At 37.0% G+C, this 17,673-nt stretch overlaps 1 protein-coding gene across 10 annotated transcripts in view; it reads left to right on the forward strand.

The window, feature by feature from the left end:
* Positions 1-17,673, forward strand: part of COL14A1 (collagen type XIV alpha 1 chain) — a 302,227-nt gene that overhangs the window by 79,780 nt on the left and 204,774 nt on the right. For all 10 annotated transcript variants that reach the window (XM_012466432.2, XM_064384550.1, XM_064384551.1 and 7 more), the window contains 2 exons: positions 7,921-8,037; positions 12,544-12,687. In XM_012466432.2, coding sequence (XP_012321855.2) covers positions 7,921-8,037; positions 12,544-12,687 — 261 coding nt within the window. The remainder of the gene's footprint in view (positions 1-7,920; positions 8,038-12,543; positions 12,688-17,673) is intronic.

Below are 17,673 nucleotides of genomic sequence, written 5' to 3' on the forward strand. Positions count from 1 at the left end.
CTTCCCCAAATGCTGGGATTACAGGCATGAACCACCATGCCCAGACGCCAAATACTGTTTTAAGTGAATGCTTATGGGGCACATTCTGTGTGTCGAGTTCAATACAAAGGTATGACTTTTTTTTAAATTTTTTAAATTTTTTTTTGCCTCCAAGCAGCTTAATATCTACTAGGGAGATAGGGAAGTAAATAAATTGCAATATAAGTTATGTTGGGGGTGAAGTATAGCAAAGACAAAGATGGAAAGATAGATTGAAGCCTGATTATGAAATATTTTAAACAACTTTGTTTTTAAGAAAAACATCTAATAGAAACATATGTGATTCTCATATTTGTGACTCATAGGAGTTTGAGGGATAGGAATAAACAAGGTATGAGATATCATTAAAATATATTAAATTGTCCATGAAATAGGTGTTGAAGGCTGGAAATAGGCAATGTGAATGCATATAAGAATCGTGTAAGGGGTACAAGAGATAAAAGTTGTCTGCTGATTAAAAGTGGATACAGACAAAAGACAGGGAAAAATTGAAGATTTTTCCTTCTTAGACTAAGAGAGCAACTCTGAATGGCTCAGCTTTCTCGATGGAGACCTGAGTAGATGGGGCCTTTCATCTTGCCGCCTGTGTCATTACTGCTTCCATATCTTAGCATTGTAATTGTTTACTTACCTCAGCTCATAAAAGGCAATGGTTCTCCCTTTAGTGTCTGTATCTCTGGTACAGAGCAGTGGTCAGTCATAGTAGACATTTGTTGAAGAGATGAAGAGGTTAAACAAGTAGAAGACAGTGAGTTCAGTCTTAGATGAATATATGGAGCTTAAGGTGTCTCTGGGACATCCAAGTGGAGATGTCTGGTAGGCAGTTGGTCTGGAGTTTAGGGAAAAAACATCAGGGCAGGAGATTATATTTGAATTGTATTTTGTTTGGGAATTCACTTACAGGGATTTTTGAAGCCTTAGAAGTAGAATTAGAAAGGGATATCAAAGTGGAAAGAAGTGAGGGTGAAGTCTGCACAACATCAATAGAGTTCAATAAGAGTTTAATAGAAGAAAAATGGTTGATCGAAACTGTCAAAAAAAAAATCCAACACCAATTATAAGGAGAGTCAGGAGAATGTAATGGATGATAAGTGAAGGCTGGAGAAATTTTCAAGAAGGAAGATGGTGGCTGCATGCTGGAGGAAATCTCAGTAAGAAAAGCTTTAGATGTTATTGGCTTTGGTGATTAGGAAAATATGTGAGACCTTTGAGAAACCTCATCTTTTTTTCACCATGACACCACTTATTTACATGACTGATTTTTAGCAAGGAGTAAGGAATATGAATTGCTTTATTGGACTGATTTTCTACTTTTAAAGCAAATTTAGTAGTGAGTTCCTATGGGTTGGCCAAATTTGACATTAATTTGCAAAGCCATATAGACATGTTTAGAGTGATGTTTATGAACAAAATAGAAGAAAAAATGTCAGTGAGATAGGCAGAATAATGTCCCTGTAAAGATGTTCACGTGTGAACCTTCAGAACTTGTGAATATGTTATGTTATATGGCAAGGGGGAATTAAGATGTCAGATTGAATTAAGGTTGTTAATTAGTTGACCTTAAAGTAGGGAGGTTAGCCTGAATTACCTAGGTGGGCCCAATGTAACTGCAAAAAGCTTTAAATATGGAAGAGGGAGACAGAGCAGCCAGTGTGAGCAGCCATGTGAGAAAAACTTGGCTGGGTACTGCTGGCTTTGAAGATGGAAAGAGGCCACGAGTCAAGGAATGTTGGAAGGCTCTAGAAGCGAGGAAAGGCAAGACAATTATTGATTTTCTCCCCTAGAGAAAGAAATTCAGCCCTTCCAACACCATCCTTTTAGTCTAGTGAGATTGATTTCAAACTTCTCACCCCCAGAACAGTAAGATAGTAAATGTCTGCTGTTTTAAGCCAGTAAGATTTTGAAATTTATTACAGTACAACAAACAATGAATATAGTTAGTATTAAAAGGCATAGAGGAAATTAATTCTTTCTGCCTAAATTGCTAATCCACAGAACGTGCTTTACCATTTAGTCTCTCCATGGAATATTTTATGAAAAATATTACCTCTCCAGGACTTGTGAACCTACATTGGGTCAAATAACTGTTTATGCCTGGATTATTCCAGCAACTTCTTTTCAAGACAAGTTGTTAAATGAACTAGAATACAGAAAAAGTAATGGGGTGGCTGTCGGAGAAAAATGTGTACAGCAATAACAGAATGATGGCATCAACACTTTCTTAGAATTTCATAGTAAATGTGTACCTGGTTGTAGCAATGTTAGTTTTGGCCGGTTACAGGAAGGAACCACTGAAGGTAAAGTAACTGTCATTTGAAAACCTCAAAGCGTAGAAAATTGGAGACTTTGCATAGGGGCTAGCTTTCACTTTATAAAGACCTCTGTGTTCACACATTGACACATATTTCTTGCTGTTAGCCAAACACATTTGAAAAGTTGAGAATATTTTCCTTACTGCTGTTTTCAGCATCTTTATAATGGATCATGAAATTACAACATATGAGGTTCTAAACCACATTAAAAACCCTCTAGCATATCCTACAGTAAAAGTCTCTCAGAATTTAATTGTTCCAATTTATGAAACATTTAGGCAGGTAATACATTTAGTTGAAAAAATGACTAACATAAAAAGCTGAAGTTTTGTGTTTTATTTTATTTTTTGAGTCAGAGTCTTGCTATGTTGCCCAGGCTAGAATGCAGTGGTGTGATCATGGGTTCCGCCTCCTGGGCTCAAGTGATCCTCCTACCTCAGCCTCCTGAGTGGCAGGACCATAGGTGTGTGCAACCATGCTCGACTAATTTTTGTATGTATTTTTTAGAGATGAAGTTTTGCCATGTTTCTCAGGCTGGTCTCAAACTCCTGGGCTCCAGCAATCCGCCCACCTTGGCCTCCCAAAGTGCTGAGATTACAGACGTGAGCCACTGTGCCCTGCCAATTATTTTTTTTGATTACTTGGAAAAATAGCCAAATATTTCTCTGCTGTTGAAAAGTCTTTCAAAAATAAATATAATCACTTGTCCTATCAACTTAGCACCCTAAAATATGTTTTAAAGAGATAAAAACTCTCAATATGATTCATACTGCATTATCTTTATCTTTATCAACCAGAAATTTTTGGTTGCAAATAAAATAAATTTTCTCTAGTCAACTAAGCAAAAATGTATTGGGTAATGCAGTAGCTCATATAATCAGAGTAAAAGTAAATAATCAAGCTTTGAAAAGGATAGGAATCTGGGAAACCCTCTGGGATACAGGCTGTAGGAACTAATGACCATTTTTCTTAGGGCATGTTGTTGGAATGACTGGAGCTATTTTCCATCCTTGCATCACAGGAGTCAAGTTTCAGATTCTTGGGAGAGTCTGCTTGACCTGTTTTGAGTGATTTTCCCAGCCTTTAGCCAGGGGAAGATGGCTGGCTCTATGCAGTCGGGGAGGGGGTGTTGTTCCTTGGAAGAAAACCAGGATGCCGTTACATAAGGAAGAGGAGATGCGATTATGGGTAGTGAAGAACACAAGATGTCCATTTCAGTGTCCCTGTGTAAAAACTAGCATTTTAACAAACAAATGTGAATATTTTATTATAGTAAGTATCTTTATATAGACTGTCACTTGACAAAACAGTAAGCGTTCAAATTGAGATGAGACGAAAGGAAAGACAGAAGGAAGGAAGAAAGGGACAGCCAAAAGTCAACCCTTTAATGAATAGATTATGAAATAGAATTTTCCAAATGCTCGATAACAGTGAGGCTTCAATGGAATGACATAAACATTTCTCTCCTGCTTATGAACGTCTATGGGAATGATAGCAGTATTCTTTTGTTTTAAGGAAAATCTTGCCTCGTAAACTAAGTGCAACACAGCACAGCAGAACAAAAATGCCTCTAGACCAGGCATGGTGCCTCATGCCTGTAATCCCAGAACTTTGGGAGACTGAGGTGGGAGGATTGCCTGAGCTCAGGAGTTCAAGATCAGCCTGGGCAACACAGTGAAACCCTGTCTCTACTAAGATACAAAAAATTAGCCTGGTGTGGTGGCCTGCACCCGTAGTCCCAGTTACTTGGGAGCCTGAGGCAGGAGAATTGCTTGAACCCAGGAGGCGGAAGTTGCAGTGAACCAAGATTATGCCAGTGCACTCCAGCCTAGGCGACAGAGCGAGATTCCGTCTCCAGGAAAAAAAAAGAAAAAAGAAAAAAATGCCCCTACACTTTCAATAGCAAGCCTAACCCTGAAGTGGAAGACAATGAGTAGCTGCTCCTCAGTCTTTCCCCGTCCATTTCCCTTTAGGATGATGTTTATATATGCACAAGTCTTATATCAGGCCTCACCCATGTGCAATCTCATCCTTTGCACTTCACCATGCAAAGGATGAGTCTGTTGGTTTCCTCTGGGTTCTTGGTGTGTGCTGGAAATCAAAGTTTACATTTGATGTTTGTTTTTTTAAAAAGATTAGGATTTGAACTGACATAAATTAACTTTTGAGTCAAGTTCATGCAAGCATTTATAATTATTAATGGAAGTTAAGTATATATATTTTTAAAAAGCACTTCCTTTGTGCTTGCAAAAAGAGGAATCATGGGACACAAAGTTTTTTTCCATGAGATAAGAGCAGTTATTTCTCCACGGCACTTAACAGCGTTTCTGTCAATCCTGGGGTCCTTGCTTTGGCTCAAGTCCCAGTGCCTTCTAAAAGGGGGGAAAAAGCTAACTTTGAAATCCACAGCTGTGACCTCATGCCTCTTTCTTTGTTAACTAGCATGTCTTCTTTTCGATATTTTTTAAAGGGCAGAACCCTAAAGAAAGTGTGAATTTTATGTTTAACCAAGATTTCCTTTTAATGACTGTGAGAGTATTTATGCTTCTATAGGCAATAGATATGGTCTGCTGATAAAAGGTAGTAATGATACTGCTTTTGGCTAGTGGTTGTAATGGGACTGTAGACAGCTGAATCATTTTTAAATTAATAAAAGAGTTGAGTATTGATGGATTTGGTTGTTGCATTTGCTTCAACACTTTGATATTTTGTTTTCTTGAGCAATTGAGTGGGAGCTGATGCCACTCTTGGTTCTAGAACACCATCCAAATTATCTGAACATGGTCCACGTTACCCTCATTTTCTACTGGATATTTAGAAGCCTGTCTATTAACTAAGAGGTGTTGAGGGCTACAAACTCAGACAATATTTAAAGAGCAGTAGCATGGATAGAAAATGCCCTAAAATTTTATAATTTTTAACCTAGGAATCCTGAATGCTGTTTGCTGTTCTGAGATATCAACACACCTAGAGTGCTAATGGAATCGTTTTCTCTTTCGGAATTTCCTAGATTGAAGCCTCTGTCCTATTTGCACTTTTCCACTTGATGGTTCCCAAGACAGCTTTCTTTCAGCAGCTCATTCATGCAAAAACTTGGGCAGTGACATTTACTAGTCCTCTGACTTGATTTGACTCAGAAACTTGCAAACATTGTTTAATTTTTTTAAATTCTTACTTTTAATTTTCTTCCATAAGCAATACAAACCTATATTGTTTAATTTTTTTAAATTCTTACTTTTAATTTTCTTCCATAAGCAATACAAACCTATCTATCTATTAATATATTTTCTTCTCATGTTGATAACTAGGAAAAATATTAACAGTTTTTCTGTTCATCCAAATATTAGGTTCAGACACCTTCCTCTTCCATTTGAAAAAAGTTATTCTTTACTTTCTTTCTTTTTTTTTTTTTTGAGACAGAGTCTCACTCTGCCATCAGGCTGGAGTGCAGTGGCACGATCTCGGCTCACTGCAATCTCCGCCTGCTAGGTTCAAGCGATGCCTCAGCCTCCTGAGTAGTTGGAGCTACGGGTGTGTGCAACCACTCCCAGCTAATTTTTGTATTTTTAGTAGAGACGAGGTTTCACCATGTTAGCCAGGATGTTCTCAATCTCTTGACCTCGTGATCCGCCCAGTTGGGCCTCCCAAAGTGCTGGGATTACAGATGTGAGCCACTGCAACCAGCAAAAAGTTATTCTTATGATAAATTTATGCTTTCTCATTAGCTAGAGAAATGTAAACTCTTCCATTCATGTCACATTGAGAACAGGAAGCTAATGTTTTTATTCTGCGTGGCTAGCATTCTCTACGTAGAGGTAGTAAAAGACAACTAGAAAGAAAATCTATTCTTAAAATTTTCTTACAGTGCTTACTGATTTCAGATGAGTGGATATTTTGTGGAGTAGTAAATTCTTCATTCATATAGCTCAATGAAGGGTGACTTTATTTCTTTTTCTTTTTGAGACAGAGTCTTGCTCTGTCATGCCCAGGCAGGAGTGCAGAAGTGTGATCTTGGCTCCCTGTAGTCTCCGCCTCCCCAATTCAATCTATTCTCCTGTCTCAGCCTCCTTAGTAGCTGTGACTACAGGCGTGTGCCACCACACCTGGCTAATTTTGTATTTTTAATAGAGATGAGATTTCACCATGTTGATCAGGCTGGTCTCAAACTCCTGACCTGAGGTGATCCACCCATCCTAGCCTCCCAAAGTGCTGGGATTACAGGTGTGAGCTACTGCACCTGGCCGAGGGTGACTTCTTAATATGGATAATCTTTCAAAGAAACAGTGCATTTCATCTGGGGTCAGAGATTGTCCTTCACCAGTACGTGGACTTGGGCAAGTAGCTTAGGTGCACCTTGTTTCCTTTATCTATAAAATTGGAATAGGAATGCATGTTTTGAAGATTAAGTGAGCTTTTAAGCTGAATCATTACATGAAGTAGGGGAAAGGGAAAAAATATTTATTGATCCCCTATTATAATGCATTCCATTCATTATATCCATTATCCTATTTAAAGTTGTCATCTCTCCTTTGCAAAAAAGTATTGCCGTCACCTTTTCTATAAAGAAACAGGTTTGGAAAAAACCATAGCCTGCTCAAGATTATTAACTAAGTGGTAGAACTGGGAATGAAACTAATATCCAAACCCCATGCCTATGTAGGAAAATGTCTGTTTCTTTCTCTACGTTGTTTTTTAAAATGAGAAAGAAAGGCTGGGCTTAAAAGTAGGTAAGAAAGGCGAACTTTTCTGTTAAGTATTAACTTTTCTTTTCTAACAAATTAAGTTAGAGAGTATATAATAAAAGCCTTCTTACCTTTTTTGAAATACTGGAACATTTGTGTAGAGTTCCAGAAGTGTGTTTTGAAGTTTGAATGACCTACACAAAAAGTAATACAGATCTACTCATTTTTGTAAACTGTCAGAAAAGATAAAACATTCTGTGCTGATTCATGACCGTGTGCTTTGTATCTTTCTGACAGGCATAAATCAGCTATCTTTGAAAATTGAATCCAAGTTTATAAAACATAATTATCTTTTACTTGGTCCTGAATGCCTTTATAATCCTTTTTCAAATATTTTAAAATGAATATCTTATTATCATAATATATCCATAACAGCCTTCTCAAATTATCATATAATCAAAAATACTGGATTACCCAAGTGAAAAACCTAAGGACATACAACAGGTCTCAGTAGAGTAGATTATAGAAGCTCACATGTTTCAAGGAGAAAAATGTATCCTTGTAACATAATCAAAGCATTTTACAAAATTGGCTTCAATTATTAAACTTGGCTAGAGTATTAAATTCTAACACTTCTTCTTAGTTCTTTGTCATACGGTCACTACTATTTGACAAATGGATATCTTTTGGGTAAGAAACAAATGCTCTTAGGTTTGTGTTATTTTGCAAACTGATGAGTTCATTAATGGGATTGTAAAAAATATATGTATTTTGAGGCTGAGGAAGTCTTTTATGTGTATTTTGGTTATATTACTTTGACTTTTTGATTTAACAAATAGGAGCTTAAAGGTTATACTGTTTACATTATTTTTGTTTTTCCTTTTCAGTGGCTCCACCCACAAGATTAAGATACAATGTAATATCTCATGACAGCATACAGATTTCATGGAAAGCTCCAAGAGGGAAATTTGGTGGTTACAAACTTCTTGTGACTCCAGCTTCAGGTAAAAACAAGTGACTGTATTTTGTAGAGCATTAGCAACTTTTTATTCATAGGTAACTAAAAACATGTAGTGCTGGCCGGGCGTGGTGGCTCACACCTGTAATCCCAGCACTTTGGGAGGCTGAGGCAGGTGAATCATGAGGTCACGAGTCTGAGACCAGCCTGGCCATATGGTAAAACCCTGTCTCTACTAAAAAATACAAAAAATTAGCCGGGCATGGTGGCACGTGCCTGTAGTCCCAGCTACTCAGGAGGCTGAGGCAGGAAAATTGATGGAACTCGGGAGGTGGAGGTTTCAGTGAGCCAAGATCATACCACTGCACTCCAGCCTGGGCGACACAGTGAGACTCCATCTCAAAAAAACAAACCAAACCAAACCAAACAAAACAAAAGAAAAAAAATATGTAGTGCCAAGCATTGTGTTAGGATTATTTGAAAGCTTTTTGTTTTGTTTAATATTTAGAGTTTAAAGTCTTGCCCTCCAATCAATATAATAATGTTCTCCAAAGAGTAATAAGTGACTCTTGGCTATATTTCTTTTCAGACAAAATTATCAGACAATCAACAAGTTTTACTTCTTCAGTTTAGACATAAAATGAATACTTTGAATTCATTGGAGCTTAAAAAGTACAATGCATCTGAGTGTCCAATAGTTGTGACTGGATGAATAACTTATGATTAATTAACTCAATAGAATAATATTCAGCATTATACATTAAAATTGTAAAATAAGTGATAAGGCAGGAAAAGCATAAATTGAACACATTTTTTGATCATGAATAGTTACTTAAGGATGCTTTAAATTAAGCATCTTTATTTTAAAGATGATGCTTAGATGATGCTTAAAGATACTTCATTATTTAAAGATACTTTAAATGAAGCGTCTTTAAATAATGAAGTATCTTTAAGCATTATTTGGTTGAATTTTTCTTTCTCATATTTTATGTTTTATTAAACAAATATAATCAACTAAAATAATACAAAGCATGTAGGGAAACTGCGTCTGCTACCTGGTTGTTATGAAGATGAAGATGGGATCAACAACTGAATTGCTTGAATTCAAAACTTGATTCACTTATAAGTAGTGTGATTCAGACAAGTTATTTAATTACTCAGTGCCTCAGTTTCTTCTATACAATGAGCAAACAATATTTGTACTCACCTGTGGAGTTCTCTATGAATTTGCAACTCAAGGTTAATCTGGGATCAGCAGCATTGGCATTACTTGAGAGCTTGTTAGAAATGCAGAATACTGGCTCTGCCCTCAACCTCCTCAATCAGCATCTGAATTTTAAAAAGATCTCCAGGTGATTCCTATGCACATTAAATTTGCGAAGTACTGGTTGTGAAGACTTAAAATAAATATAAAGCCCTTAGAACAGTGATGTCATTATAGTAAGTGCTTAGTAAATGTTACCTATGATTGTCATAAAGTTGCTCTCAGGTCTCATTTCTTCTCCATTTTCACAGAGTACATAATAAGTACTTAATAATAGCATATTTGTATAATATATATATTTATGTAAATATAGTAATTATTTTTTCTTTTTATTGATGATAAAGAGGGTTATATGGAGCTAGACTCCTTTCAGTGGTAGACCTTTTTCTAAAAGATATTATGAAGAAGAACGATGCTTTTTGTTCATTAATGTGGACGCCTTACTCAAGAGTTGAGGTAAACATTCAAACAAGGCAAGCAGATGAAACACCTGGTTTCTTGCTTGGTCACCAAAAGGACATATCTTTTATTTTTAAATTTTTTATTATTTTTTTGAGATAGAATTTCACTCTTTGTTGCCCAGGCTGGAATTTTGGCTCACTGCAACCTCCACCTCCCGGGTTCCAGTGATTCTCCTGTCTCAGCCTCCTGAGTAGCTGGGATTACAGGTGCCTGACACCACACCCGGCTACTTTTTGTATTTTTAGTACAGATGGGATTTCACCATGTTGGCCAGGCTGGTCTTGAACTCCTGACCTCAGGTGATCTGCCCACCTGGGCCTCCCAAAGTGTCAAGATTACAGGCATGAGCCACTGTGCCCGGCCCAAAACTATCTCTCTTTAATATCCTTTAAGTTCTGGGGTACATGTGCAGATCATGCAGGTTGGTTATGTGACCTATCTTTTATTAAGAAATGTTATCCAGAGGCTCATTAGAATGACTTTTGGTTGAGCAATACTAGATGTCCACTTTTCCCATGTCATACAGAGGTGACTCAGTTATGGAAAACAATATACTCAAACCTGGTTCAGAGTTTTCATTTCGGAGTATGACTCAATTTTGAAATTTCTTTGATTTTTAAAAATATAGCTTATTTACATTTAACTTTAAAAGATTCTTGAACATTTATGATTCTAAAGGTTAAAATACAAGTTACTAGTTTTTGGTACTTCTGAGAATCCCCCATGTCTGATCTTGAAAGGTAATTTTTTTCCTTTAGGTGATTGGTAGCCTAACTTTTCCTGATTAATTGCTGATAATACCAAACTATTAAGTACCCCTAATCAAGTGTTACTGAGGCATCATAGAATTGTAGAAGTGACTTAGGTAGACTCTGATCCAAACCTTAATCTGAATCCTTCGATCTCCTCTTGAAGAGTGCACCCAAGAAGTAGATGTCTAGTTCTTGCTTAGACATCCCTTGTGACAAAATAAAAATAGGGAATGAAAGCAAATTATTTCTCCCTGAATGCTAGGTTTATTTTTCGCAGTGTCCCCACTGCAGCAATCAAGACAATCAGTCTTGACAATCTGGTATCTATTTGATTAAACATAGTAAATAAAAATAGTAATAAATACATTTAGCCACAAAATGTTTATAGCTGTTTCAACACTATGAGACGTGGTCCAACTATTGTTTATGCCAGCCTTTCTAAAGCGTGTTCCATGGTATTCTGCGGGATGCTAATAGCTATGATGCAGCTCAGTGGTTTAATGGTCAAATAAATTTGGGAAATGCTGGCTTAAACGAGTTTAAAACTTTTTTGTTGTTGTTGTTTCAGGGATCTCAAAGCCTTTACTAAAACAATACACTCCATAACTCTCAAAGAGAGACTCTAATATACAGCGTTTTTTTTTTCAAGAAACGTTTTTTTTTAGTGAAACACACACAGTGAAAGATATTTAGGTGCACTTTTTAGAAGATGAGTTTTAAATGATAGGAGTTCCTGAAACCAGATTTAACATCTTGAACATAAATGCATATAGGGAAATAGGTTTTGGCAAGCGAAAGACTCCATTTTGCCCTCCAGTAGTAGGCAGCACAGATAATAGCAGCATCAAATTTCTGAATTAAAAAATAATAATTTTATTCGACTATGATTGAATTACATTATAATCTGTATTATGTTTGATTAATTCAGCAAATTTCAGACTTCTCTTGCTGATACTGCTAGAGAGACAGAAGTTTTAATTTTCCTTTTCTCAGACACAGTAATTGCAGGTAAAAATTAGAGAAGAAAAGTAAAATGTAGAACTCTGCATAAAAGTTGAGTAATTATCAGCACTTTCAAGAAAGCCTTAGATGTCAGTCTAATTTGATGGAGAGGTGTTGGGATTTTGACATTTTTTTCATGAGCCAAGCTAACTTTTGAGTAACTACTGAGTGATTCCTTCAGTATCCTGAGCCAGTTGTGGTCAGATTTAAGATAATTAAATTGCTCATGTTTCAAGGATGATTTGACTCACTTTAGAGAGGGCGTAGAAAAAAATTCCAGTGTAAATAATTACATTTGGCTTGCCCATATCTCTCCCTTCACTTTTTTTTTCTTTTTTGAGGCAGAGTCTCACTCTGTCACCCAGGCTGGAGTATAGTGGCTCAATCATGGCTTACTGCAACCTTTACCTCCTGGGTTCAAGCGATTCTTCTGCCTCAGCCTCCTGAGTAGCTGGGACTACAGGCGAGCACCACCATGGCTGGCTAATTTTTTGTGTTTTTAGTAGAGATGGGGTTTCACCATGTTGGCCAGGCTGGTTTTGAACTTCTGACCTCAGGTGATTGCCTGCCTTGGCCTCCCAAAGTGCTGGGATTACAGGAATGAGCCTTGGCACCCAGCTTCCCCCTTCACTTTTAAGTGGAATTCATTCCTTGAGGATTATATCTGATATTGAGGGCTTGTTGTATTGTAATCTTGTATTATGGATTTTCCTACTATATTAAAGCAGTAGTGTGTTATGATGAAATATTTTCGTGAATTTGGTTTTCTCTAATTTCAACAATTGTTAAAGTTATCTAATGAAAAAAGAGTACAGCTGAAAAGAGAATGAAAACTATATTGTAATTAGGTGCAATACATATATATATTGTATTTTAAAATGTATTCACCTTTTGATGAGTATAATAATCATGGTGTATACTATAAATACATACAATTTTAAATATATACAATAAAACACATTTCCAAAAATGTCTTCACTGTTTAACACCTCAATTGCTAATTAATAAAGTTTCTTAATGTACACAGTAACCTTCTTTCGTAGAACTGATTTATTTTTCTATTTTATTATAGGTGGAAAAACTAATCAGCTGAATCTCCAGAACACTGCAACTAAAGCAATTATTCAAGGTCTTATGCCAGACCAGAATTATACCGTTCAAATTATTGCATACAATAAAGATAAAGAAAGCAAGCCAGCTCAAGGCCAATTCAGAAGTATGTATTTACGAGTCTGAAACTACTTCCTCAGGACTCTGTCCCAGCCTTGGATTTGAGTCTGTGTTACATATTTTAACAAGTTAAAATTCTAGATTTTTTTGGATTTATAGAGATCCTGGAAGACCTTCAGTTCTACCTTCCATGAATTCTTCCTATCTCTAATCATTTCTAGCCTGCCCTGTCCCCATTTTGCTGTATTCCTACTTATCCTTATGCTTTAGTTTCCAATGTGCTCCTTGACATTGGCTCCTGAACCTAACCCAGACATCCTCCTATGTGATTTCTTAGCATCTAGAGCTTCCCTTCTGCTGCTATCACACAATTTTGTAATGGTTTATTTACTTCCCTGTGACCCCCACAAGCCTGTAAGTTTTACAAAGACTGTAACTCAATGATTTTTATTTCTCATAGTATCACAGTTGCATATGATAGGCCTGGTATATAAAGGGTGCTCCATAAATATGAATGACTGAATGGATAATGCCTGCATCTTCTCTATAGGATCCCAAGAAAGTGCCAGTCTGGCCTCTACTAAAACAACCTACGCAACAGGGAATTTAACTCTTTCCAATTGTTTATCAGTTGACATAGGGAATGTTCTATGCCAGACTCCATGATGAGCTGATTTGTCAACAAATACAATGTGATAAGTATTGGAGAGAGTATATATAGGACTCTGTGAAGACAGGTACTCTCTCTGCCCCAGTAATGGGCTGTGGAGAGGCTAGGCTTGGGAAAGCTTCATGTTTGACCCAGTTCTCAAATAGTCAATTGGGCATTTGGAGAAAGAATAGGGTGTGCAGAGGACATTCTAAGTAGGAAAGAAAGCTCTGCGGTGGTCCAGTCAATGTCCACAGTTCCTTAGGAAGCATTTTCTTATATTGAGTTTAAAAATGGTCCACACAGGCCCTGATTCTTCCGTCTCTCAGGAGACATTCATTCATTCATTTTTTTTTTTTTTCATTTAACAAATGTATGCCAGATACCTACTAAGTGCCAGACTGTTTTCTAGGCACTGAGCACATGACAAATCCCTGCCCCTACAGACCTTATATTCTAGTGATCAGGGACTACAGCAACACCCTCTTCCTGAAAGTGGCATTTCAAATGTGAAGGATGAAACTTTTTGTATTGTGAATGCAAACAGAAGAGGCCTATCCTAGTTCACTTTCTGTTACTTCACTGCTAAACCCAATTTATTATTAAGGACAATTTAAAGTTTAATAAAAAAATCATCAGAATATATAATTAATTCCTAAGTAGCTATCATCTGGCTTCAGCAATTCGCTGCTTGTGGCCAGTCTTATTTCTTCTATCCCCCAAACCCTTTCTCTTACTATTTTTTGAGCAAATCATAGATATCATTTCAAGTAGATTTTTTTCTAAATTTTAAACAGTAGCTTTTAAAATCCTGCTGTAAGATGAATCCATACATCTGTGAGACTGTGGGTCTGGAACTTCGTGTGCAGCAATGTTCTATCTAGATTTTTGTTTACACACCCTCCCTCCCTTTTTTATCTTCCTCTTCTCAGTAATGTTTTGTGAGACATATAGGCTGGTGCAAAAGTCATTGCAGTTATTGCAGTTACTTTCTATTAGAAAAATCACGATTACTTTTGCACCAACCCAATATTTTGTGACTCTTTTAAAAAATTAAAAGAAAACACAACTTTGTTAAGCTACCTCTTGAAACTTCTGAACAAAGACATTTCGCAAATTCACCTGTTAGCAGGACATACACATGTTGTAAATGTTACATTCTTTTGAGATTCATATTGTCCAGGAGCTCTGGAAAAGGTTTTTATGTTATTTTTTGGTATAAATCAGCCTTCTGTCTCATTTTACTGGCACTATACTTTAGTTTCTGGCCTCCAATATTCCTACGTGAATAGCTGAAATAACTTCACTTTAAGTTTGTGAGAAGCAGTAAAAGGGATAAGGAGAAATGCTTTATCTTCCTCTAGTCTGAGGTTTTGCAATTGATTATTTCAAATATTCCACTGACTGAACAGTGGAAGAAACACAGAGAGCCTTATAAATCTTTCCCAGGCTACTTATTCAAAGCACTTAAAAGGAAATTCATTTGTTTCCATCTTGCTTAACTCTGCTAAGATAACTGTAGAGAAACAGTAAAACTGGTTAGCTTAGATAAATGATATGCAAGCGTAAATGTTTTTAGCTGTGTTATTTTTATTGTCAGTATAGAGGGATTTGTTCTGCCCAAATAGCAGTTTGTAAGAATAAAATGAAAATTGCTTGGATAGCTTTCTTTTCCCTTTTGCATTTCAGTTACATTCTTGCTGTCTGTGTGATGGAGCTAAAGCCTAGTCTCCCCTTCCTAGAAAACTTCCATGGTTAGAGCCAGGAAAGTGGTGATCAAGATAAAGCCTTGTGGCTATAGGTTTGCATTTAGTACAGGGATTTGGATTCTTTATGAGTTCATATTTTGATACACAGTAAAACATAAGAAATGATCTTTGGGCCAGGTGAGATGGCTCACACCTGTAATCCCAGGACTTTGGGAGGCTGAGGCGGGCGGATCACCTGAGGTCAGGAGTTCAAGACCAGCCAGGCTAACATGGTGAAACCCCATTTCTACTAAAAAATACAAAAAATTAGCCAGGCATGGTGGTGTGTGCCTGTAATCCCAGCTACATGGGAGACTGAGACAAAAGAATTGCTTGAACCTGGGAGGCGGAGGTTGCAGTGAGCTGAGAGTGCCGTTGCACTCCAGCTTGAACAAGAGTGAAACATTTGGTCTTAAAAAAAAAGAAATGATCTTTGAATTTCTAAGACAGAAAGCCATGTCTGATCTAACAGATATTATGATTCCAAACTTGCCACAAGCAATTCAACCACTTCCAGCCTCAGTTTCTTCACCTGCCAATGAGGGTGATAACATGTGCCTATTACCGTACAGATGAGCTGACTTCACCACATAGTAGAGCATGGTAGCTATTGTTGTTGTAAGAAACACGTTTTGCTTGTCACAATCTGTTTTCCAACTGATTTTGCACCTTGGTTGATGTATATGTTACATCTTATATGTGATGTAGTGGATCAGCTCCCAAAATGTCTGTTATTTTTTTCTTGTTTATTTATAGACTGCTTTTATAACTCTGTGTTTTAATTTAGGACCTTTAAATATGGAGGTCACCTCTTCAATGATTAAGAGAGACACGAGATGGAAACAAGGGTTTTATTTACAGGTCCTGGGAGTTACATGGTATGCTTAGAGACCACACCCATGGAGGTCAGGGAGCACATGAAGTGGGGGCATCCATAAGCCAAAGGTCTTTATTGGGGTCCAGGGCATTATCCCCAGGTTTCTCTGAGGAGGGTTTTAATTGGAGGATTTAAAGCAAGCAGTCATGAGTTCCAGGAGGTCACACTGTGACTGAGAGGTGGTCACTGTGGCATATCTGCATAGTCCATGCAGAGAATGAGGGTCAGTGGAGCCAGTCAAGTGGGCTGTGTGCAGCTCTCCTATAGGGAAGTAGAAGGTAGAAATAGATCTAGGAGAGAATAATGAATAATAAGAGTAACTCCCGAGTCAAGACTGGCAGAAACTTCACTGGAAAGGTAATATTTGAACTAGACTTTGAAAGATGGGCAGGGAGCAGTTGTATAAGGCAGATACCTGGATTAACCGTATTTAGGAACTAACGCTTTAGGATATGTTATAGGACTGGAAACTGTGCCAAATGTGACTGAGCATGTTTCTAGTAAGAGTAAGTCTAACTTATATTTAAAATGGATGCTGAGGCAACATAAAATTGTAAGAATTCACCATATTCTATTTTGGAAAATTTTTTTCTCTTTTAAATGTGTTTTATCAATTTTTGCCTGCAAACTCCCTGCCTTTCTTTGAAAGTCTGGCTCAACAAGGAAGTTTCTCCAAGTCTCTAACTCTGAATTTATTATTAGTTTTTCCTAGAGCCATTCCTACCTCCAGCACCATTCAGCACAATCTTTTTCCTATTAAAGTTGCAGACATATTCTGTTTTGGAAAATGCAAGTAATTTGGAGTGATAGCCCATGTGTGGGTGGGGTTGAAGATACAGATTTGGAAATTATCGATGAAAGGGTGAGAATTTAAATTGTAGGGTGGCAAAATTACAGATGGGTTGTACAGAGACACAAGGCAACCTTAGTATATAATCATGTTTCATGAATAGTAGTAGAGAAAGGGCCCAAAGAATGAGAATGAACAGGAGTAGTCGAAAGGAGAAAACCAGGATAAAGCCATTGTAAAAACTGAGAAGGAAAAGAATGTGGTGTCTGTATGGGGGGTGGGTGGGAGGGATGCTCCAAAGTGCCAATGCTTATAAAGAAGTCAGTGAATGAGGTTTTAAAAATTATTATAAAAATTTATACATATCAGGATCAAGGCATCTTACATTTTTATTTTTAAAATGTTTTAAAATTGTTTTTTAAATCTTGGAATTTAATCTCTGGGTAGCAGAAAGCCAAGGAAGGTTTCTAAGACAAGGAATAATAGAATTAGAGGGACATAACCTTGGCAAAAGACAACTCTCAAACCATTTCAGCAAAGGGATGAAAGACAGTGGAAAGAAAGAGGAGGATGATATGATAAAGACAGGATGAATGGAACAATATCCTGGAGAAGGCAGCAAGGGTGGTTCAGAGGAAATCATTGCTTCCCCTGTGTAGCTTACCCTTCAGTACATCTGCTGATTTCCATGAAGTGAAGGTAGCAATTAAATGAAATACCTTGGCTCACTTCTGCATTTTCACAGGGTGTTTTTTATTTGTGCAAGAACCATTGCTATTTGGCAGGGTCTTGACTGCTTCAAACAGCCTAAGGTGCTATTTGGCAGAAAAGCAGCTGTGCAGTTTTAAGGAGAGAATGCAATAGAAAGTTAAGCTAATAGTATAGGTTGATATGAATTTATTAAAAGGCCAAAAGACATTTTTGGTTCCTTAATATTTTCTAATTAAATCCATAAAGAAAAACTACCA

Source organism: Aotus nancymaae, unplaced genomic scaffold, assembly GCF_030222135.1.
Source record: "Aotus nancymaae isolate 86718 unplaced genomic scaffold, 86718_ANA_hifiasm-v0.15.2.pri h1tg000036l, whole genome shotgun sequence".
Lineage (NCBI taxonomy): Eukaryota > Metazoa > Chordata > Mammalia > Primates > Aotidae > Aotus > Aotus nancymaae.